The following is a 22,258-nucleotide window of genomic DNA, read 5'->3' as shown; positions in this document are numbered from 1 at the left end:
CCAATCGCGTGCGGGTGCGTCAGGCGGGGGGCGGGGCGAGGGGCGGGGCGCGGCCAATCGCAGCGCGGTGCGTCGCGCGCGGGGCGCGTCCCGGCGGCGGCGGAGCGGCAGCATGGAGGGCCGGGTTCCCTACGACGACTTCCCGGTGGTTTTCCTGCCGCCCTACGAGAGCCCGCCCGCCTGGGTCCCGCCGCACGAGGTCAGCCCGGGACGGGGGGAGCGGGGGGACGGCCCGGGGGCGGCGGCCGCGGGGCCTCGCCGGGCGGGGGAGCCCGGCCCGGGCCCGGCTGAGCCGCCGCGCGTCCCCCGCAGCGCGTTTATCACCCCGACTACAACAATGAGCTCACGCAGTTCCTGCCCCGAACCATCGTCCTCAAGAAGCCGCCCGGGGCGCAGGTGAGGCGGGCGGCGCTGCCTGGGCGCGGTGTCGCGTTCCCAGAGCGTTTCCTGGCCAGAAAGGCGCTGGCATTGCGATATTCCCGACTGGCAGCGTCCTGGCACAGGGAGCTGCTGTGACAGGCGTGGGGCGGGCAGGGTGGCAGATTCCGGGGCGGTGGGTAAGGACAGGGGTTGTTCCCCATGTGGTATTTTGGGATGTGGAGCTGCTGGAGAATGGGAGTGGGGTGTTCCCGGTGGCAGGAATTTGGAGAGAGGGCCTGGCTGCAGCACCCACGCCTTGGATTCTCCAGGAGACAGAGCAGGGAGGAGGGTCCTGGGGAAGTGGAAGGAACCTGGTCAGGGCGAAGAGTCCTGGGGAATGGAAAGAGAACTGTGCCAAGGGAAGAGTCCTGGTGACTGCATTTCCATGCTGGTTTTTCCAACAGCTGGGCTTCAACATCCGGGGAGGAAAAGCCTCGCAGTTGGGAATCTTCATCTCCAAGGTGTGTCCGTCCTTGTGCCGTTCCCTGTGCCGGTGGGAGCAGCTGAGCCGGCCGGGTGTGCAGGGAGGCTCTGGCTGCCTCACACCCCCTGAGCTCGGGGCTGGGATCTGCCACAAAGTCCTCAGAACATGCTGCACCACTCCCTGATCTCTTCCCAGCCCCTGGAATCGCTCCCCGGGGCAGCGTGGGAGGGGAGCTGGGGGAGATCCGCTGCTGCCATCCCTGCTCTCCCTTCCCAGGTGATTCCCGACTCGGATGCTCACAGGGCCGGGCTGCAGGAGGGGGACCAGGTGCTCTCAGTGAACGATGTGGATTTCCAGGACATTGAGCACAGCAAGGTGAGCGCTGGGGTGGGGAATCCACCTCCTTCCAGCCTCCCAGCTCAGCACAGAACCCATGGAATGCTCTTCCCATGTTTTCCAGGCAGTGGAGATCCTGAAGACAGCGCGGGAGATCACCATGCGCGTCCGGTACTTCCCCTACAGTAAGTGCCCAGTCCTGGAACGCTCCTTGGGAAGCAAAATTCCATAAATCCCTGCCTGTTCCACCAGAGTTTACCAGCCCAGGGTCACTGACTGTTGATTTGGGATCAGGCACCACGTCAGGATAAGGAGGCCTGGCTTCATCTGCCCTTGTAGGAAAATTCAGAGAGCAGGAAGGTGGTGGGATAGTTGGGGAATGGAAAATTTAATTTAGAGCTCATAAATTTCAGCTAATTATCCTTGAATGACATAGGAACAAGCTCTGGTACAAGTGGATATCCTACCAGTGGTGGATATCCCTCCCTAAGGATGTTTGAATTGTGAGTGAAGGACTGGGTTAACTCCCAGTTTCTGCTTCTGCACCCATAAAGTTCCAAGATTTAAGGGATAAAAAAAGAGGGAAGTCGAGCCAAATGAGGTTTCTTCATAAAATACCAAGTGGCCATTAAGGAGAAGAGAAAAAAGGAGTAGGCAAGGAAGGGATTTAAAACAAATAATTTTGGCCAAAAACCACTTGAAATGACTGGTGGGGGGTGCACTTTTAGAGCCAGAGGGTCTCAAACACTGCCTCCCACTTGGAAATGTGTGTTTTCCTGAATATTTTGGGCAATTCCCCCTGGCCATCCTCTCTTTGTCCCTCCCTCCCAGATTACCAGCGGCAGAAGGAGCGGACAGTTCACTAACGGGGAGCTTCATCCTGCCAAAACCTCTCCACTCCTTTTTCCCCGATGTCTGAGATGACTCCTCACGTTTCAGCTTTCACTGGAGGCACCGCTGTCCTGCACAGCTCTTTCCCACGTGGAGAGATGCCAAGGGGCTCATTTGGCTGGAAGATGGATGGGGATTGAGGCTGTGCTCCTGGGAATGGGTGTTGGGAAAAGCTGGTGTGAAGTGGATTCTGGGGGGGCAGCTGCTCCAGCAGGATCCAAATTTTAGCAAGACTTAAATTAGGTGAGTTCTGGGTTGGTTCTGGATCCCTTGATCCTGGATCCCTGGCTGTTGAGCATTCCTGAGCAGAGCATGGAATTGTCCTCCAGGAAATCCACCTGTTCCACTCTCTTGTGCCATGGAATTCTTTCCTTCTCCTCTGTCCCACCTCTGCTCTGCATTGCTGGGTTTGCTGGGAACTCCACAAGGAAAATCCAGCCCCAGTCTGTGCTCAGATGTGGCTGCTTGTGGCTCTTTGCTGATAAAACCCCACATTATAGGGCTGGGATGTTTGGAAATGTTAATTACCAAGGAAACATGTTAATTATCAGCAAATCCAGGGGCAAATGCCTGGTGAGATCATGTTGTAATGGTTTCAGGACAGCCCTGGCTCTGGCCTTCTCTTCCTTGTGGTGTTTTCCACTTTTTCTGTAAAAACAATCAATAAATCAAGTACAGCAGCCTGAATTCAGCTTATTCCCACACAGGAAGTCTGGGTGGAGGTTGGGATGTACCCACCATGAGCACCATTCCAACAAAATGCTGGGACAAGGCTCAGCTCCAGTCACCCTTGCAGCCTACATGAGAAAATTTGGGATCTGCAGCTGTTTCAGGGGCTTTTTCCACTGGCTCTCCTGGAAACCAGCTCCTGTTTAACCTGGGGTGTGTTCCAGCACTGCCAGGAAGGAGCAAGGCAGGATTTTGGCTGTGGTGGCTCCAGCACAACTCCAGGAGCAGGGCAGGACACTGAGCCAGGCTGGGAGCCAGGAAAATACACTGGAAAAGAGATTTTCATTCAGAACTTAAAATTAGCTTTTCCACCTGGGGAATGAACATTCTGGAAGCCCCTGCAACACCCTGGGAAGGGGAAGGAGACCTCTTTTATCACCTCTCTGGTCTCACACTGGTTTCCCAGAATCTCTGTGTTCCACAGGGAAAGAGGAGCTCTCTCCACAGGGAGCTGCAGGTACAATTCCATTTGAATTTGTCCCTCCTGCTTCAGAGCATTCCCTGGCAGGAGCTCCAGGAAGGTCTCACCTGCCCTGGGCAGTTCCTCCCAGGGAATGACTCAGGTGTTTTCCTGCTGACCTGGCTGACAGGAGAGGGTGCATTCTTTCCCAAGGCATGTTCACGTCTTGGGTATGTTAATTAGCAGAGAATTAAGGCCACCAGAGTCCATTTCATCCTCCAGAACTCGAGCAGTTACTGATTCCTGGTGAGAAAACAACAGCTCCAGCAACACTGGATTTTTTTAGTGACTGACAAAACTGGGCTGAAAGGCACAAATTTATAAAACCATGGACTGGTTTGGGTGGGAAGGACCTTAAGGATCATCCAAGGGCAGGGACACCTCTCACTATCCCAGGTTTCTCCAAGCCCTGTCCAGGCTGGCTTTGGACACTTGCAGGGATGGAGGGAGCACTGCCAGGGGTTCAGGCTGCAGGGAAGCAGCACTGGCAGAGGTCCTGCAGATCCTTCTGGAGCAGCAGGATCAGTCCCAGGTGTGTTGCAGGGAAGGGCTCACCTGAGGGCTCCTGGAGCTGTGTGCTCCTGGCTCCATTCAGAGTCATGATTGGATCCACAGGGTCCTGTTGTTATCCCAAAATAGAGATCCTTCTTCTCAAGGTTTGGAAATATCCCCTGGGGCTGAAATCATTGAAGCATGTCCAGTTCTAACCCTCAGTGAGGCAATTCCACCCACAAATCACCTGGACATCACTTCCAGCTCATTGACTGCTCAGTTTCCTGGATTAAATCTCATTTTTTGCTGATTAGGCTTGAAAGTATCAAAGATCAAACATCAAAGAAGAGACTTCCTGAGAAAATTGTTACATAGTCCACATTTTGCAACAATATCAGCAAAGTCCTTTCTCCTCCTCTGTCCTTCCCTTTCCTCCCTCTTTCTCCTCTGTCCCTCCTTCTGCTCCATTCTTCCTCCTTCCTCTGTCCTTCCCTTCTCTATTCCTCCACCTCTACCCTTCCTCCTGTCCTTCCTCATTCATCCTTCCTCCTTCTCCATCCCTCATACTCCTCCTCCATTATTCCTTCTCCTCTGTTCCCTCCTCCTTTCCTTCTTCCCTACTCAGGGCAGGAATGTCACGCCTCGGAGCAAACCCCCCAGCCCCGTGTGGCAGCAGGAGAGCGCAGTGTTGGTGAAATAACTTTATTTATTTAGTGATACACTGTGGCTGTGTCACACAGTCCTTACTCAGAGTTACAGTCACACTTACTCGCTACAGCTACAAGACAGCAGGGCCGGACACACGGCAGGAACACATCCAGAAAAACAGTGGGAAGGGAACTATTGGATTCCACTAATTACCCCCCGCCCCGTAATTGGGGTCTCCCCCCTCCCGCCCCGGTCCGTGACTCGAACAACACGAAGGGACAGCAGAGCTGCCTGTGAGGAGGGACAGCAACACCTGTTCTACAGACACGGACACCGACACCAGCAATTCCCACAAAGGGCTATGTACAGGGAATGGGAGCAGCTTCCCGAGGGGCAGGGAACGGGGAGTCACATCCCAGCTTCCTCCTGCAGCCAGCTCGCCTGGAGGGGAAGGGACTCTGGGGACCTCGGTGACCTGCTGCCAGGCCTGGGCTGTCCCCTCCTGCCCTCAGGTGCACACACGGTGGCAGGGACTGAGGGACACCCTGCCAGGGGAGGGAGTGTCACTGACCCCCCCACCGTGGTCACACTGTGTCCTACCACAGCACCCTCCGTGTCACACTGGCCAGGTGGGGAAAGCACAGTGGAATTCTCCTCTCTGCCAACTGACAGACCAACTTTTTGTGGACCCAAAACCCCAGGAAATCTCTGAAGAGCTCTGAATTAATTCAAAACCAGGGGGAAAGGAGGCAATTCCCAACCTCCAAGGTTGGGCAGTGACACCAGAATTCCCTTCAGCAGCGTTCAATCCTCCAATCCTCCACCCACTGGGACAGGAATTCCCTGCCACTGCTCCCCTCAGCTTTGGCAAAGGTTAAAACTCCCCCAGGAGTTAAACTGCTGCTGGTCCCACCCCAGAGCTCTGCTCCAAGGGCAGAGGCAATGGGAATGATTCCATCAAGCAGCAACCTGGGAATGAGAGTGGAATGTTGCCCTTCCCTCTGCTGTGGCTCTCCTGCTCCGCAGGAAGCAGCTGCCGTGATGAGGAACGGGAGAATGGAGATCAGGGAAAGAGCCTGAGGAGCATCCATGACTCCCAGGGCAGGAATTGTCCCTGCAGTGATGGATTCCAGGTCACTGTTTCCTTCCAGAATCCCTGAGGATCTCTCCCCACCCAGCCTTGGGCTGCAAAGTCTCTGTTCCCTCCTCCTCCCCCACATCTGCAGCCAACACTCACCAACATGCTCTGGATGGGAAGAGATTCCAGCTGAGGGGAGCAGGCTCTGGGATGTCCCTGCCACACAAACAGGAGCAACAAGGCCAAAGCTCTCAGAGTTTGGGGCTTTCCAGAGCCCTGTGCAACACGAAGGGCAAAACTGGGAAGTTGTGAGCAAGAGTTAGCCAGGATCATCCACAGAAAGGAGAAACCAGGGAGCTCATGGGGTGTGTGCCCTGTGGGAAGCAAAGCCTGGGAACAGGGAACCTGCAGAGTCCAAAAAGGCAAGTCCAAGTGACTGGTTTAAGTTTAAGGAGCAGCCTTTTACCAGAGGAAGTGGGGATGCAGGGCTGGAGAGGGCAGGGGGAGGATGCAAGGCAGGAGGGAAGGTGGAGAACCCACCCCCCAAAGCTTCATTTTTGTCTTCCCTAACTCGGCAGCTTTTCCATGGCATTCACAAGATACATCTGAGCAGGGAGGCTCGAGGTGGGAACAGGGGGAGAAAGGGAGGAAGAGAGAGAGAAAGAGAGAGGGAGAGAGTGTGAAGGGCACCACGGTGCCAAAGTGCAACAACATAAAAAAATAAACTCAAAAGACAGGACACTCATTCTGCACTCAGGGCTCAAACCATGCAGTGAGAGGGGCGGCCGGGGCTGCTCCCCACCAGTACACAGGGATTCGCTCGCTTAGGAATGGTTTTCCAGCCCCAGAGGGGTGGTGATGAGCGGGATGTTCTCCGGGAGCCCGGCCGGGCGGGGGTGCTGCTGGCAGGGGCTGTTAGCAGGAGCACCCGCTCTCCGTGACTGGCTGCTCGGGGGGCTTCTCTAGTTTGATGTCAATCACTGCAGGGACAGTCAAGGAATCACCTAAAACAGGAGCTGGAAGAGTTGTTTGGTGTCTCTCTGTGGCCTGCCTGCACAGGGTAACTGCAAAGCCAGGGACATGGTGAGACCTGGCAGAGGATGGATAAATAGAGTAACAAGCTCTGGCGTTTTAAAGCTGTGGAAATTCCAGCCTCAGTTTGAGTGGAGAAGCAAAACTTGTGTTGGCCATGAGTTGTGTACATTTATATCTGGCCCACAAACAGGGTCATACAATCCCAGCATGGCTTGGGTTGGAGGGGACCTTAAGGACCACTCAGTGCCACCCCCTGCCATGGGCAGGGACACCTTCCACTGTCCCAGGGTGCTCCAAGCCCTGTACAACCTGGCCTTGGACACTTCCAGGGATCCAGGGGCAGCCACAGCTTCTCTGGGCACCCTGTGCCAGGGCCTCCTCACTCTCACAGGGAAGGATTCCCTCCCAGCATCCCATCTAACCCTGCCCTCTGGCAGTGGGGAGCCATTCCCCCTTGTCTTGTCACTCCAAGAATTTATAAATATTCACTTTTCTTTTTCAAGCTTCTTCAGGTCCTGAAGGCCCAAATTAGGTCACCCCAAAGCTTCTCTTCTCCAGCTTGAACAATCCCAATTCTCCCAACCTTTCCTCATTGCAGGGCTGCTCCATCCCCCAGCTCACACTCCAACACCTCCCCGCCCTGATTCAGCCACATCCCTGCAAAACCCCAGTAAGGCCCCTCCCCACAATGTGCCAAAGAAAGTCAGCAAGCCAAACTTAACAGCAGATAATTGCCCAATTCCATGGGAAAACAAGGATACTGTCTTCTTTGCTCTTCTCTGGTGTGCTGTCCATCCCAGGTAAGGCAGCAGCCACACGGCGGAAAAGCTGAAAAGCAGCGAGAGAGAAGCTCAAGGCTTTCAGAAAAAAGTTCCTGTTAAAAACATTGTTTTACAGCAGGACTCGGAGTCTGAGTTGTACAAACTCGTTAAGTGGTATTTTAGCAGGCAGAGCAGTGATCAAAAATGCCATGAGAATTTTATGCAAGAAATTTAACAGGTTTTAAAGAACTTTTATTAAAGAACTTACTCAATGCCTACAAAAATACCAGTTTTATTTTACCTGTTCCTGCTTGAAGAGAACATGGAATTAATTAGTAACTTGTTCCAGGGATTCATGGAACTCCCTCCTGCACTCACTAAACAACATTTACTACATCCAGCCTCTGCTTGTGCACACAGGGTGCACATCTGGGGATTTCTGATCACTCAGCTGGCACTGAATACTCCTCTGTGGAATAACTGAGCTTTTAGAGCCCAGCCTGAAACTTTTCCTTTTTTTTTGATTTTGCTGCACTTCTTCTGCAATTCTTTTCACTCCTGGATTTCTCAGCTTCTCTGAGCTGAGCTCTTTTGGAATACTCCTTCACAGGGAGTTCCATTTATCTCAGTTCTCTGGGTCAGGAGGAAAACTCTAAAGTTTGTTAGGATTTTGTTTCTCATGTTTATTAGAATGTTATCACAAAACTTGACAGGTCTTTTCAGACTTTTCTGCACAAGTTCAAATTACTACAACTTGGCACACTTTGGGTTCTGATGGCACAAAATGGCTTTGAACCACGCCACCGTCTCATCTTTATATTTGTTTTTATATTATTAACTATAGACACGCGTATTATTTTAATATATTAACAAATAAGTTTTCTATATCTACTTACATAACTAAAACTGCAATTAACTTTCAACCAATTCCTCTTTGTGCTCCTAAAAACTGCAGAATCATGGAGAAGGAAAGCTAAAAACAACACTTTTTTTCTTCCATCTTTACTCCATGTATTAAACACTCTAAAATCTGTATTTTTCACTTCAGTGACATATTAAACATTCTACTACTTTCTACTTATTTTTTTGTAAATCCTGGTTTACCCAGGGATATTTGGAAGCCTTTCTGTCAGTGACAAATAGGATTAATACCTTTTTGGAGAATAGGACAAACAGAGAAATAAATCTCTCTCCATTTCTGGATTCCTACACAGCCCTTCAGGTCAGTCCTGCTGCCAAACAGCCATTCCTCAGCAGAACTGCTGGCTCCAGGGAGCTGCAGTTACACTGGGAAGGATGTGCTGGAGCTGGGAAGGGCTCTGATATCCCCAGAAAACCCAGAAAATGGATTTACATCATGCCTCAGACAGTGTTCGGAGCTCACCCTGCTGCCCTCCCACAGTGCAGACACTGCCAGGCTGCTGAGCTCTGCTGCATCAAACACCAGAGCAATCCCTGCTGCTGCTCATTTCCCTCCCAGCAGCTCCTCAGCCACCCCTCCAAAGGTGCTCTTTGCAAAAACAAGGTCCCAGTGAGGTGCTGGAGTTTGCAGCCTTCAAATCCCAGCTCTCCTGCTGGGCAAAGAAGGCAACACGAGTCAAAATCAAACACTAAATGAGTGAGTTCAATCCAGAACTGCCACAAAAACTGAGCCCAAAGCCTCCTAATCTCCCTGTGAAGTTGAACCAAGCTGCTGGTGTGCAGCAAACTCCTGAGGATGTTTCCCAATTTCCTCCAGAGCTCACAGCTCCCTATTCCAAGCCCTGTCACATCCAGAACGATCCCTGAGCCTGTGAAAAGGGGAATCACAAGCAAAAGGCCAAGGGCACAAGCAGAAATCTGAGAAATTCTGCTTAAAACAAAAATTTAAAGGTTATTTTGCTGTTTGGTTGAGCAAACACTGGCACCTGGACAGCCCCCACCCTTTGAGATATTCCAAACTCCTGCTCTGAGCAGGAGGGATGGAAGGGCTGACTTCCAGAGATCCCTTCCAACCTCAATTCCCCTAAAATATTTCAAGATTCTCTGGCTGGCAAACAGAAAGAGGAGCTTCTACTCCAGTGCATCAGCAGAAACAATTCTCCCCACTGATGTCAGCAGTGATTTCAGTAAACAGTGCACTGACTGTGAAGCAAACCAAACCAAATTCCAGCTGACTGGCTGCAAAAAACAATGATTTTTTTTCCCTTTCCCATCCCTCAGCACATTCTGGAGTGAGTTCTCCTTTGTTTCGAGGTTTAGCTTTGACAGGGAATCATTGACTCAACAGGAAAGAGGCTTGTACTACATAAACCAAGAAACATCTCAGGGGCTGGCATTAAACATGAGGAAATTCCTGCAGGATCACAAACGCAGCCTGGAGCAGACCCAGAGCAGTGTGGGACAGATTCCTGGCTGAGAACACAACCTGGATGTACCTGTTTCACATTGTAGCCAGTCTTTGCACTGGTCTCAATGAACATCACATTCAGCTCTTTGGCTCTCTGTTCCCCTTCCTCTGTGGTGATTTGCCTGCACAAAGGTGGAAAAGAAACACAAGGAACAGAGGGAAGAGTTAGGGATGGCTGGGAGAGAGTTGCTGCTCCCCCTCCTGAGCTCACCTCAGGACCCTCGAGGCTTCACCACCCCCAGGTCTTTCAGCTTGGAGTGAAACCACCTCAGGGAAGCTCCCCAAGGAACACCTGGAGCTGTGGCAGATGAGCAGCACAGGATGAAGCTTGTGCAGAACATCTGAGCCTCATCCACTGCATTCCAGGGAAGGAAAATCCCCCACACCCAGACAGGGAGTTTCCCAAATCTAACAGAGGGAATGCTGTGAGATGACACAGAGACTCCAGAAAGGCTCCAGCAGCAGGGACAGTGCTTGGGAACAAGCACCTGGAATTGCCCCTCTGAGCACCTCCCTGTGTCCCAGTAAGTCCTGCTTTAGCACTGCTTTCAACACACAGCACATCCAGCTCTTGAGCTTCTCCCTCACCCTCCTCTACAGAAACCTGTCTCCTGTAATAAGAACAAATCACAAAGCAGAAAAACCAAACCGAAGCAAAAGAGTCCATAAATGAGAGAAAGAAAACTTCAGGGAGAAAAAAGGAAAAAAAAAAACCAAAAAAAACCAACAAAAAAAACCAGCCAGCAACTGAAGCAACATTGAGTGGAATGAAAAACTTACCAGGCTGCACTGAACAGGAACAGGGCTATTTTTAGTGCTGCTTTTTTCCCTCACAACTTGCCTCATCCCTCGTTTTTATCAGAGGATGAACAGCTTCCCTGTATTCTGCCTCAAAAAATGTCACCTTAGTGACACCAAAGGTGGATTTGTCCAACCCTACAGGCCCAGAATTTCAACCTCACACAAATCCAGCTTCCCTTGAAAAGAAAGGCAAGGCAGCTCCTGTTACTGACACCTGGATATTGCCTTTCCCATTATTCCAAATTCCAGCCCCCACCAGGACTACTGTCACATTCAGCTCCCAAAATAAGAATTTCCAATGCTGCATGAACTTCAGCTGTAGCTGCTTCAAACAATTTTCTGGTGTTTTTAATTCTTCCAGCAGTGCTGGGCCAGCTGTTGTGCACCATCAGGAAATACTCCAAGGCTGAAATGATCCAACAGGGCTTTCTAGTTTCACAGGAAACTGGATTTTGAGAGGAATTAGAAATGCCAGGTTATTGAATCAGGGAGCTGCAGTTATTCCCAGCTCCCAGGAGAGGCTCAGTGGCCAAAATCCAGAGCTGGCTAAGGGACATCTTGGATTTTGCTTTTGTGAACAATTTCAGGGACAGACTGTGAGTTCATCACACATAGAATTTTTAAGCAAAACGAACGGTACATGTTTCTACTGTATTCCTGCAGCTCTGAGCACCAAGTTTTAGGAATATTTCCAAAGAGCAAGGCACAGGATACCTCAAAATGCTTCTCAATGAAGTGGGAAAAGCCAAGTAGAATTATTCCTGCTGGGCATAAAAACTAAAAACCTGCAGCCAGGGAAAACAGCCAGGGATGTTGGGGACGTTGGGACACAAAACCACCAGAATCACAGGAGAAAATCCACATCACAACACATCCTGAAGGAATGCTCAACTGAAGGAATGAGTAAAGCAGGGGTAAGAACTTAAAATGTGGGAATGCCCCACAATGGAACACTCAGATCACTGTGCCCATCATCCCAAGAAACAGAGTGAACAATGGTATTCAAATAAAAGCCAAGATTTTGCTGAGGAAACCTTAATTTCATTGATAAATTGTTCTCCTTCAATCAGGAAAATCTTGTTAACAGCCAAAGGACAAGGATTTGATATTTTTAGGCTTTATTTTGCTGTGAGATCCAGGTGTTTGCCAGTTCTACCTTCCTGAGATGGCTTTTTTTTGCATCACATCATCACATCAAAATCCCCCACGGTTTCAGCCCCTCACACATGCCCTGACACCCAAAGCCCACATTTTTGGTGTGTGTGTGTGTGAGGATGGTTCAGCTGGAAGGGTTGGAACTGCCTGGTTCACTCCATCTTCCCTTTGCCAACTGCTTCTGGCACCACCCATTAAAATAAAAACCTTCCCTTATCTACACTGCTCCTGATACCTCCCTAAAGAACAAAAATCTCTGAAAATATCCAACAAAATTACTGTTAAATCAACAATCCAGAGGAGGATTTGAAATAGGAACGCAAAGTAAAGCCTGTGCTCTTCTAAGAACCCATTCCATTGGTTATTTTGGTTGATGTGCTGTAGAATTGAGAGTTTTAAAGTGAAATGTTTCATGGCATCTCCCAAAACATTAAGTCAGTGTCATTTTAGGAGCCTAATTAAATTTTTGGGTCTCTCTTTGGGGGAAGTTTGGGTTTTGCTGATCTGGTTTCCTTTCAAACATGTGTTATGTATGACGTGAAATTGACACTCAGAGAAATTCAAACTTTTAGATCAATCCTACAAAAGTTCATGCTGCATCTTAACAAGGAGAAACTGTGCCATGAACTTCCAGCTGCATGTGCAGAGAGAGTGAGGGAAATTGGTGGAGAATAATGAAAATCAGCTGATTTCCTTGCTTTTACATGCAGCTTTCAGCCTTTACCTCAGTGTGAAAATGAAAATCAGGCAAAATACCCCACTGGGAAAATGGTGTAGAGCCACTTAAGCAATTTTTTTAAACTATTTGTTGGCTAGCAGAGGGAATAACTTTTGCTGAAACCAGAAATGAGAATTTCCCAACAAGCAAACGATGTTGTGCTTAAAACCAAGCCTTATTTTAAGCCCAGCCTGGCCCCAGTCCTTGGTGGCTCTGGGCAGGGCAGCAGGGCCCAGTTTCCCCCGTTACCTCTTGTCTGCCAGGTCGGTTTTGTTCCCCACCAACATGATGATGACATCGCTGCCTCGCTCTGTCCTGACATCATCGATCCACTTGGAGGTTTGCTGGAAAGAATTCAAGTCTGCAGGGAAGAATGAAATAGCAAAGCTGAGGATAAAACTCTGTTATGACAGGGAAAATGCTTCACTCGTGCTCAGGTGCTTCTCCAAACCTCCCCACCCCACATTAATTATTTCCTGCCCAGACAGAAAAACAAGGAAGGGGGGGAAACATTTCTGATTTTAATGATGTTTTTGCAGAACTTGTGGTTGTAACTTCTCAGTTCTGCTGGTGTGGGGTGTTTCCAACAAGGACACAGCAGAGCACCACTCCCCCGTGCTGTCAGCAGCCCCCACTCACTTGTGATGTCATAGACCACGACGGCGATGGTGGAGTCGCGGATGTAGCTGGGGATGAGGCTGCGGAACCGCTCCTGCCCCGCCGTGTCCCAGAGCTGCAGCCGGACCTGCTGGGGCCAGCCCGGCCCACCAGGGAGAGGAGAGAGAGCAGGAAAACCCTTTAGGGAAAAGGTCACTTCCACACCCAACTGCAGCAGCTGAGGTGACCTCGTCATCTGGCCCCAAATCCAACCACAGCAAAGCTGCTTCCTGGATCTGTTTGTAAAGTGATTTAATTCCCGCCTTTGCTCACCCAGAGATCCTGCTATTCCCAAACATCTCTAGGATTTGGCTCCCACCTCATTACTGGGGGTAGCCAACAGTGCAGCACTGATCTCCCAGGATTATGGATGGGATCTCCACAGGACTCATAGTCTGGAGCATCTCTGATCAAAGCTTTTGGGGCAATTCCCACAGGACAGACACCAGGCAAGCAAACAGAATCCAACCTCCAGCATGGAGCATCCATGTGATGGCAGTGGGGATTTCCATGTGATACTGAAGCAATGATTCCTTAAATTCCAGCAGAAATGAAAGCAAATGTTACACACTGCAGGGTTCAGGTGGTGCAAAGGACATTGGGTTCTCCCTTCCAGAGCAGCACAGGAATCACAAAAATGCTGGTCCAGAGTTTGACCCCAAACACAAACTGTTATTATTATATATTGTATATTATTATATATTGTATATTATTATACATGACAGCTCCAAGGTCTGGGACCTGCCTGGCTGAACCAGCATTGCTCAAAAATTCCCCAAACAAAAAGCTTCCAACCCTGGCAGTGCCTCCTTTTCCTTTGTCCCACAGTGCCTGAAAACAGGATTGCTCCCCATTCCCAACAGTTTTATGGAGTGGTTCCCAGTTTAGAGCCACAAATAATCCCCCGCAGGGAGGCAGAGCACTGGTTAATGAGGAAGCTCATCAAGAAAAAAGCAGCTTCCTCAGGACCAATCATTGCTTGTTTAGAAGAGGAAGAGAAGCTGATAAAGCACAGGGCTGCAGTCAGATTCAAAACAACATCTTATCTACATCAGGGAATGTCGAGCTGATGCCCTGGGGCTTAAGGAAGATTAGGGTTTATAGTTAAAGCAATTAGCTCTTGCTTCATTTTGAAGGCAGACTTGATTACAGGAGCAGAAGTCAGGGCTCTTCTCTATCCCAGGGAACTCAAGGTGACAAACTGGGAGCACCTGGGCAGTGTCACAGTAGAGGACAGCTCCTGGACTCCCCAAGCTTCCACACCTTCCCTGGACAGTGCTGTTACACTGGAATATTCACCATGTGCATTCACCCAGGTGGTGACTGAACCACCCCAAACCTTCAGACTCACAGGCAAAAGGCAACTGGAGAAAGCACCACAGAGCTGGCCCAGTCAATTTGTTTAATTTGTTTAATTTATTATATTTGTTTAATTTGTGATTAATAATTAAATAATTAATTTATAAAGGTCTCCAGTACCTTTACAAATCAATGGAGCAGGTACCACACTGAACACCTGTGAAGTGACCCAGGTTTACTGTGTTTCTACAAGTCCAGGTTTGTGTGCACCCATTTTAGAAGGGAAAATGCAAATAACAACCGTGGGACACCAGGAATGAGCCCAGCCTCCCTTAGGAACAACCTTCAGGAGGGGCCTGAGCCGAGTCTGGACTCCCTTCATGGATCTCTCCACCTGCATTTTGGGATGTCCAGCATATCAACAATCACTGAACAATTTCATTGTGTCCCCAGAAGTACCTGAGCATGTCCCTACAACACAAGAGAACTTTAAACCTCTCAGTCACCAAGAACAGTGAAAAAATGAAATTATCTGCAAACATCAGCCCGTTGCTGAAGAATTATGAGATCAGCTGTCATTTAATTTCTTCTGACATGGCTGGGAGCTGTTAAGAACAGCCTGGACTAGCAAAATGTTTCCAGCTGCCTGGATAAACAGCATTCTGTCCTGTACAGGGGGAAAAATGATGTCAAGCTGTGCATCCTGCCCCTCTGCCTCAGCCAGGAGAATCCCCAGCACAGGCACACCTGCACATCTCTGTGCTCCCCAAACAGGCCAGTCTGACATCATTTGCACCAAACCAGGAATTCCCCCAGAATTCTCTCCAGGACTAGGAGAAATACCAGGAAATAATTTGCCCTGAATAGTGAGGATAAATTGCAGCCTATTATTTGTTAAGCACTTCAGCCTAGCAGAGTAAAACAAACGCCTGGTCCTCACTCTAAACTTGTAACAGAATAAAGCTGGGCCAGAGCTTTTCCACCTGTGCTGTTTTCTTTAATGAAATTTATATAAATCCTCATACTGTAGATTAACAAAACCCCCACCAGATCAAGCGGAATCAATAACGAGGAGTTAAAAGTAAATAATTCTCTTCACAACTTCCTATCCTGTATTAAAACATTCATGTCAAGAATTACAGAGAATTTCCCTCTAAGCTTGTTTGCTCTTTAGAAATTGTGGTTGTTGCATGTCTCCTCTTTCAAAAGCTCTCTCGTGAGTCTCCAGGTCTCTCTTCCAACAAAATGGGAATCTTGAATCCTCCTAAGTCACTCCACAGCTTCTGTTTTAAACAGTCTTGTCTTGTTTTACCTACTCTGACAACCCTCCTTTGCTTTGGCACCTGAAGCTGTTACTTGTATAATCTCTCTCCTTACCCAGAAATTAAAAAGAAAAAATCATTTTGAAGTTAGAAAATCAAAAAAACAAAACAGAAAAACAGTAAAGCTTTCCAAAGGCTACCAACAACCAGCACAGACACAGGAATTCCCAATCCCTGCCAACACCCACAGGTGGCTGATGGGCTATTTCAGCTCTTTTTGGTACCACCACCACTTGCAGAGTACAGATATGTATTAAAGGCAAGGTCCCTGCAGACCCTGGGCTCGATACCTACTTGTGATGTCAAAGACAATGAGAGCCACAGCAGAGTCACGGATGGAGCTGGGAATGAGGAATCTCTCCTGGCCGGCTGTGTCCCACAGCTGCAGCCTAATCTGGGAAATGGAAAAGTGTAGGGGAAGGGGAAGGGGAACAGCAGGAAAATGGAGAACAAAACCAAAACTCAAGTGAAATCAAAATAAATAAATAAAAATAAGTTGCAAAGCAAAACTAAGGCAACAAAAGGAAAGTTCAAATGGAACAGAAACATGAAAAGAGGCAGCGACACTTCCCGAGGTTTGGGAACATCCCTCCCTCCACACACCCAGGAATATCTCACACATGCCAACACCAGAAACCAGGAGAGCCCTAAATCCCTCCTCGTGGCACCAGCTAACAAGGGAAATGCACAGCCAGGCCTCAGGGATCCTGCCAGAAAAGCCACACAAGCAGCTGGCCAGATGTGGGACTCCTGACCCTGAGGAGCACCTCAGCCTGGCCTGGATGATCCCACTGGAAAACCAGAGGTGTGGAACCCCAAACAGCAGCCACCCTCCAGGCTGGCTTCTCCTGCACTGCAATCCAGCAAGGCTGGAAGGTATGGACACACAGAGGAGGAAGAACTGTTCAGTCTGTTAGGAACAAGGGCAACTGGCACATGGATGTGGCTCCTGACAGCCAGGACTGAGGATGAGGCTTCTGGTGGCTCCAGCTCACCTAATGCTACACATCCCAGTGCTGGGAATGTCACACAGCTGCCCTTCCTGGGAGATGGTTTTAAAGAACCAAATTCCACATGTATTTCATGGAATTCCAGAATGGTTTGGAACACTCATCTTAACACTCATTTCATCCCTGCCATGGGCAAGGACACCTTCCACTGGACCAGGATGCTCCAATCCCTGTCCAGCCTGGCCTTGGACACTTCCAGGGATGAGGATCCCTTCTGCTGGCTTGTCCAGGCCATGTTTAGAGCTGAGTGATGGAGCACAGCTACAATTTCAGGATACATTATTTGCTGTATCAAATCCACCAAAGCACACATCCCAGCTGGAGGCTCAGCACTCCTCATTTCCAGACCAGAAATCAAAGCCTATTGCAAAATCCAGCATTAACCACACCTAAGAAACTATTCCAGTGTCTGAATTTTCCCAGCTTGTTTGCTTGTATTTGTCCTTCCTCTTATCTACACTCCACACCTCTTTGTGGAACAGTCTTTATTTGAACAGGTTTTATGAGCTCTGTGGACCACTTACATAATCAGGAAAACTCCCAGCATTCCAACATTGGGAGGAAAATGTGGTTTTCTGGATAGCAGGGCAGCAGGTGAGTGACATCCTGACTTACACAACCATGAGAAACCCACATCACTCTAACAGCACACAGGCATCCACAGGTGTCAAGCAGCATTCCCAGGATCTTTGCCTTAAATAAAGGTTAAGGAAGGGTTTTTCTAAGAGGGAATAATTGATAAAATTTGGACCACTGGTAAAATGGCAGAGAAACTCTCAGGAAACTCAGCACACACACTGGGAAGAGACTTCTTTGGAAGCAGCAGGCCCAAAGCTCCACACAGGGAGCTCCCAGCGCCCCACAGCTCTGTCACACTCCTCACATAGCAGCAAAACGGGAAAAAGGCAAATACTGGCAAAACATGAGTAAATCCACAAATACTGAGAGGAAATCCAGGAGAAGGGAGTGAGAGGTCTCTGTGTAAACAGGAATCTCATGCAGGCTAAATCCCAAATTGCTTTATTGCAGTAGGTCAGAGCTGCATTACCACAGGAGCTTCCTAGGAGGAGGAGCGAGGTCTAATCACGGAGGACTTCAAAACTTGGAACATCAACTCTTTGGCTTTTTATTGGCTTCAGGAACTGCACTGGATGAGCCACGTGGGTCCTTCCCAGCTCAGAACATTCTGTGGCACCTGAGGTCTGCTCAGCCCTTTTCATCCTGACAATCCCAGAGGCAGAGCTGCAAATTCAGGGAGCAGACTGCACCTAAAGCAGCTCCACACAAAAGGCAGTACATTCCCTGGGATGTGGCCATTATCCAACCCCAATTTTCCATGGAAGACTTTGACTTCCTGAGAGAGGTATCAGATCTTGTACCAGTGATGAGATTCAACCAAGGATGGTTCTCTGGAGGCTGCTGGGGGATTCCAGCAGCTGCTGGAGGAAGGGCCAGGGGGAAGAGCCCTCCCAGCCATCCCACCCCTGCCCCACTCACCGTGCGGTCCTCCAGGTACATTGTTTTGGACAGGAAATCAATTCCAATGGTTGCCTGGAAAGAGGAGAAGCATTTAAGGAGCTGTGAGTCGCCTTCCAGCATCCCCCTTCTGCACAAACTCTCAGAAATGTTCACAAACTTGTTATGAAGCCGGTGAAATGATTTGCCTTCAATTGCCTTCCACGGAGGTGATAAAAACAAAGCAATCTGTGGATCTGCACCAGCTCCATTTCACAGAATCCTTCAACACCTCTCAGCTCCACAAGAACCTCTGAGTCTGGATTTTAACCTCAGACATTCCTCTATCTCCACACAGATCCTATCTGAGCTGGCAGCTCCTTCTGGCCAGCTGCAATTCAGTCTGGTAAGAATTCATTTGTTAGAAATACCCCAAAGGTAGAACACATGAGACCTATAAAATATGGGCAAATGAAAGCTAAAAAGCTGTGTTTATCCAGGCCTTTCCACTTCAGAATGTGCTTCCCTTGCAGTGACATTCAGCAGCTTCATTTCCCAGGCAGGTCTGCATCCACTCCCATTCCCATTCCTACAGCAATTCCAGCACAAAGGCATTTAAAATAATGCACTAAGTTAGGTACACTCCCAGGCACTTCAATCAAGGAGCTGTCCCAGCCCATCAGAATCCCAGGAAAGAGGAGAGAGCTCCTGATGTAACAGATTTGAGTGTTTTAGGCAAATTATCCCCACTCTTAACACAAACAGCTGAATGTGTACCACTGGATAAGTGGAAAAGTGCAACACAGTCAGTTTTGGGAGGGAGAATTTGTTTCTGGGAGGTCTATTTTCCAACCAGGCCACGGTTTATAACAACTACAATAAGCAATAAATAAATAAATCAATGAGAGCATCTTACAAGAGTCAGGAAAAGAAAGGAAGCACAGGAGAAGGAAAACCACAGGAAGCACAAGAGGATCCTGTTCCAGTGAGTGACTTGGCCTCGACTTCAAATCACCCCAATCTAAACCAGTAACTCTTCCAGGCTGAATTAAAAGATAAAGCCCTAATCTCAACTGCTTTACAGATATTTGATATTCCCATGAAATACTTCTGAGTGCCTTTGATGCAATTAATTCTTCCCCAAACCTTCGGGCCTCTTACACATCTTCTGCTTTTCATCTGCAGCCTCTTCATCCCCACCCCCCTCTTTGCCTGCCAAGACTTCCCTGGCTTTTCCTATCTTTAGTCCTTTAGTCAAAAAATAGTAATAAAAAAATTGAGAGACAAAATATACCAAGCTGACTTCTGGCAGATCCATCTACACACTCCAGACTCAACTATTCCAACTGAAATGGAAGCTCTAAAGATAACAGAGACTAAGAATGTCAGAAGATGTTGGGTTTTTATTCATTCTCCATTTCCTGAGGCTCCCATATCCATCACCAGAAATCCTGACCATCATCTTCCCATCATAAAACAATGCTCTCCTCATTTTCCTCAAGGCTTCTCACAGGATCTATCCCACATCCAAAGGGGATCTAAACCTTGCTGCCTTTCTGGACACTGTGCTTCCTGACATCACACTGGATGCTTTGATTTAATCATGAAGCATCATCTCACAACACATTTTAACCTCTTATCAGATCTTGAAGCGGCATCTCATGGAGATACGGACTCACAGCAATCTATCTGAACAGCAGAGCATACATTTATCCAAAAATACATACTTAAAAAGCAAATAAATAGCATCACATACCTGGTAAGTATTGTCAAAACTGTCATACATAAACCTGGTGATCAGGGAGGTCTTCCCAACTACAAGAGAAGAGAAAAATTACTTTCAAGTAGCAGTGGGAAAAAAAAAAATTAGCACTGCTTTGGGAGTGGCACTGATCTGACAGCAGCTGCCAATCTCAGGCCATTCCAGCTACACCTTCCTGGGAAACAGCCAGCTGGAAATTTCAGTCCCAAAATGACAGAGGCAGATCAATCTCTGCAGGTCCAGAATGAATCATGGTGATAACCTGGCTCTCAAATCAGGTGTGTTGATAACAAAGAACTGGTTGTTTGCTTTGGGCAAGCAATAAATCTGCTTTGTTACCCTGTTCTGGTCCTTATGTAATCCCCAAGTCTGGGACATAAACATCAAAACAAAGCAGTTGATATCCCAGATGCTGTTCTGCTGCCGCTGGCTGCGTGGAAAAGCAACATTCCACACTCCCATCCTTCCTTTGTAACAAGATTTTAGATACAGAGCAAACTCTGGTGGTTTGTTTCAAAACTTTAAATTTACATCTCCAAACATCATCAAGAGACAAAGTGCAGAACTGACAAGAAATGAAAAACAAAGATAAAGCTCTAATTCTTGATCAGGAAGCTGAGAAAAATTCAAAGGACATGAGTAAAAGAGGAAAGATGAATAAATTGCCTAAAAAAGTTGCGAAATTATGAACACTGCAGAGGGTTAAAAACAGACTGGAAAATGTCTATCAGCAGCTATGTCAATCCTGCATTAGAAAGGCTGGGAAATTAGAAAACTTCTGGAAATCCCTCCAAGATCTCCAGTTCCGGGCTCGAGGAGAAGGCGAGGAGCGACAACCCCGCGATTGTTTGGGTGGGAAGGGACCTTAAAGCACATCCAGTTCCACCCCTGTCGTGGGCAGGGACACTCTCCACAGCCCAGGTGGCTCCAAGCCCCATCCACCGGGCCCTGGGCACTCCCAGCGAGACCACACCACGATTCCAAGGAAAACACACAGCTCATCCATCTATTCCCAGGGAAGGGGCACAAAAGGGAAGCCCTTTGAGGCAAAACAAAACCCCCGCGGCTGTGAGGGAGGGAGGCCGCGGCCTGGGGGGCAGCGCAGCCGCCAGGAGCCCCCGCAGCTCTGGGGCCGCCTCCCCGCACCGGGCGCACTGCGGGCCCGGGAGGGCGGAACGGAGCCCAGGCCGAGGGGAAGGGCTGGGAACGGAGCCCCGGCCGAAGGGAAGGCCTGGGAACGGAGCCCCGGCCGAAGGGAAGGGCTGGGAACGGAGCCCCGGGCCCCGCCCGCGGAGGCTTCAGGCCGGGCCGCCCCACCCCGGGCCCGGCGGGCCCCGCCAGGCCCGAACCGCGTCCCCACCCCGGGCACAGCGCGGCCTCGGCCCCGCACGGCCCCGGGCGCTGCCCCCGCCCCGCCGGCCCCTCCCGGTTCCGCCCGGGCCCGGCCCGGCGCTCACCGCTCTGCTCGCCCAGGAAGACGAGCTTGAACTTCCTGAGCGGGTTCCCGAAGTCGCCGCCGCTGCCGGGCGCGGACATGGCGGCGCGGGGGGGCCGAGCGGGAGCCGTGATGGGGACAAGGAGACAGCGCCGAGCGCCCCGGTACCACCGCCCCGCGCGTCACCTCCGCCGCGTCACGGCCGGCCCGCCCCGCGGGGAGGAGCGGTGCCACGGCCACGGGAGGAGGGGACGCCACCATGGCAACGGCGAGGGCGGGGGCCGTGCTGCCGGGGAGGGCGGTTGCTATGGCGACGGGAGGGGGTTGCCACGGTGATGGGGAGGGCGGTTGCCGTGGCGACAGGGCGGCCTCCGGGGCGAGGATGCTGCGGCTTGTAGCGGGGTGTGCCCGGGCTGTAGCGGGACGCGCCCGGCTGTAGCTTGGCTGGAGCCCTCTGGAGCGGGGGTGGTGGTAGCAGAATGGGTCTGGCTGTACCAGGGGTGGGTGTACTGGGATTGGACCCAGCTGTAGCAGGATGCATCCAGCCGTACCTTGGCTGGGCCCGGCCGGGACTGGCTGCACCAGGTCCTGCATCACCTCGTGCCCTCCTGCACAAAGGCACCGTCTGCTCCCCTCCCCAGCACAACACGGAGCCTGCACCGGGCCACCGGGTGGGTTTATTGGTATCAATGTCACAGAGCTGTGCACAGCACGGGCAGGTGACAGCCACGCTGGTGATGCACTCGGCTAGGGCCGTCACACCTGTCCTGTCCTTGTCCTGGCACCCATGGGAACAGGGAGCACCGTGGGGCTTTCCAGCGTGTCAGTCCCAGGAGGAGCTGCAACAGCTCTCACCACCACTAGCAGGGCTTGGAGTGGGTGCCAGGAGCCTGGGGAGGAGGGGGGACCTATGGGGAGCGTGAGGGGCTGAGAGGCTGTGCCAGGTGTGGGAGGTGTGGGACAGTGGGGGCACTACAGGTG

At 50.2% G+C, this 22,258-nt stretch overlaps 2 protein-coding genes across 7 annotated transcripts; one reads left to right on the top strand and one right to left on the bottom strand.

Annotated features, from left to right (window-relative positions):
- Positions 1 to 46: 46 nt before the first annotated feature.
- On the top strand, positions 47 to 2,754 carry PDZD11 (PDZ domain containing 11). The gene is made up of 6 exons (XM_058848181.1): positions 47 to 199; positions 313 to 396; positions 825 to 881; positions 1,121 to 1,219; positions 1,305 to 1,365; positions 2,012 to 2,754. Exons 1-6 carry the CDS (start codon positions 113 to 115, stop codon positions 2,044 to 2,046), a joined length of 423 nt encoding a protein of 140 aa, XP_058704164.1. The 5' UTR covers positions 47 to 112; the 3' UTR covers positions 2,047 to 2,754.
- A 1,164-nt stretch (positions 2,755 to 3,918) lies between these two features.
- Positions 3,919 to 21,481, bottom strand: LOC131583752 (ras-related protein Rab-6A-like). Of its 6 annotated transcripts, none has more exons than XR_009278584.1 (9): positions 21,300 to 21,469; positions 19,837 to 19,895; positions 18,123 to 18,176; positions 12,977 to 13,082; positions 12,587 to 12,698; positions 9,692 to 9,785; positions 7,275 to 7,341; positions 5,638 to 6,458; positions 3,919 to 3,937 (listed from the first exon to the last, which is right to left on the bottom strand). XR_009278584.1 is itself a non-coding variant. In XM_058848176.1 (9 exons), exons 2-9 carry the CDS (start codon positions 19,860 to 19,862, stop codon positions 6,394 to 6,396), a joined length of 627 nt encoding a protein of 208 aa, XP_058704159.1. In that variant the 5' UTR covers positions 19,863 to 19,895; positions 21,300 to 21,439; the 3' UTR covers positions 4,441 to 6,393. The 6 variants fall into 6 exon arrangements, 5 of the variants coding, with proteins under 5 accessions (XP_058704159.1, XP_058704160.1, XP_058704162.1 ...); XM_058848176.1 differs by lacking the exon at positions 3,919 to 3,937 and adding an exon at positions 15,910 to 16,009 and having other exon boundaries at positions 4,441 to 6,458; positions 12,977 to 13,085; positions 21,300 to 21,439; XM_058848177.1 differs by lacking the exon at positions 3,919 to 3,937 and adding an exon at positions 15,910 to 16,009 and having other exon boundaries at positions 4,441 to 6,458; positions 21,300 to 21,439.
- Between the last annotated feature and the right edge of the window lie 777 nt (positions 21,482 to 22,258).

This window comes from Poecile atricapillus, chromosome 12 (genome assembly GCF_030490865.1).
Source record: "Poecile atricapillus isolate bPoeAtr1 chromosome 12, bPoeAtr1.hap1, whole genome shotgun sequence".
NCBI lineage: Eukaryota > Metazoa > Chordata > Aves > Passeriformes > Paridae > Poecile > Poecile atricapillus.
The sequence above is the reverse complement of the archived record's forward strand: the minus strand, read 5'-3'. Positions and strand labels throughout refer to the sequence as shown.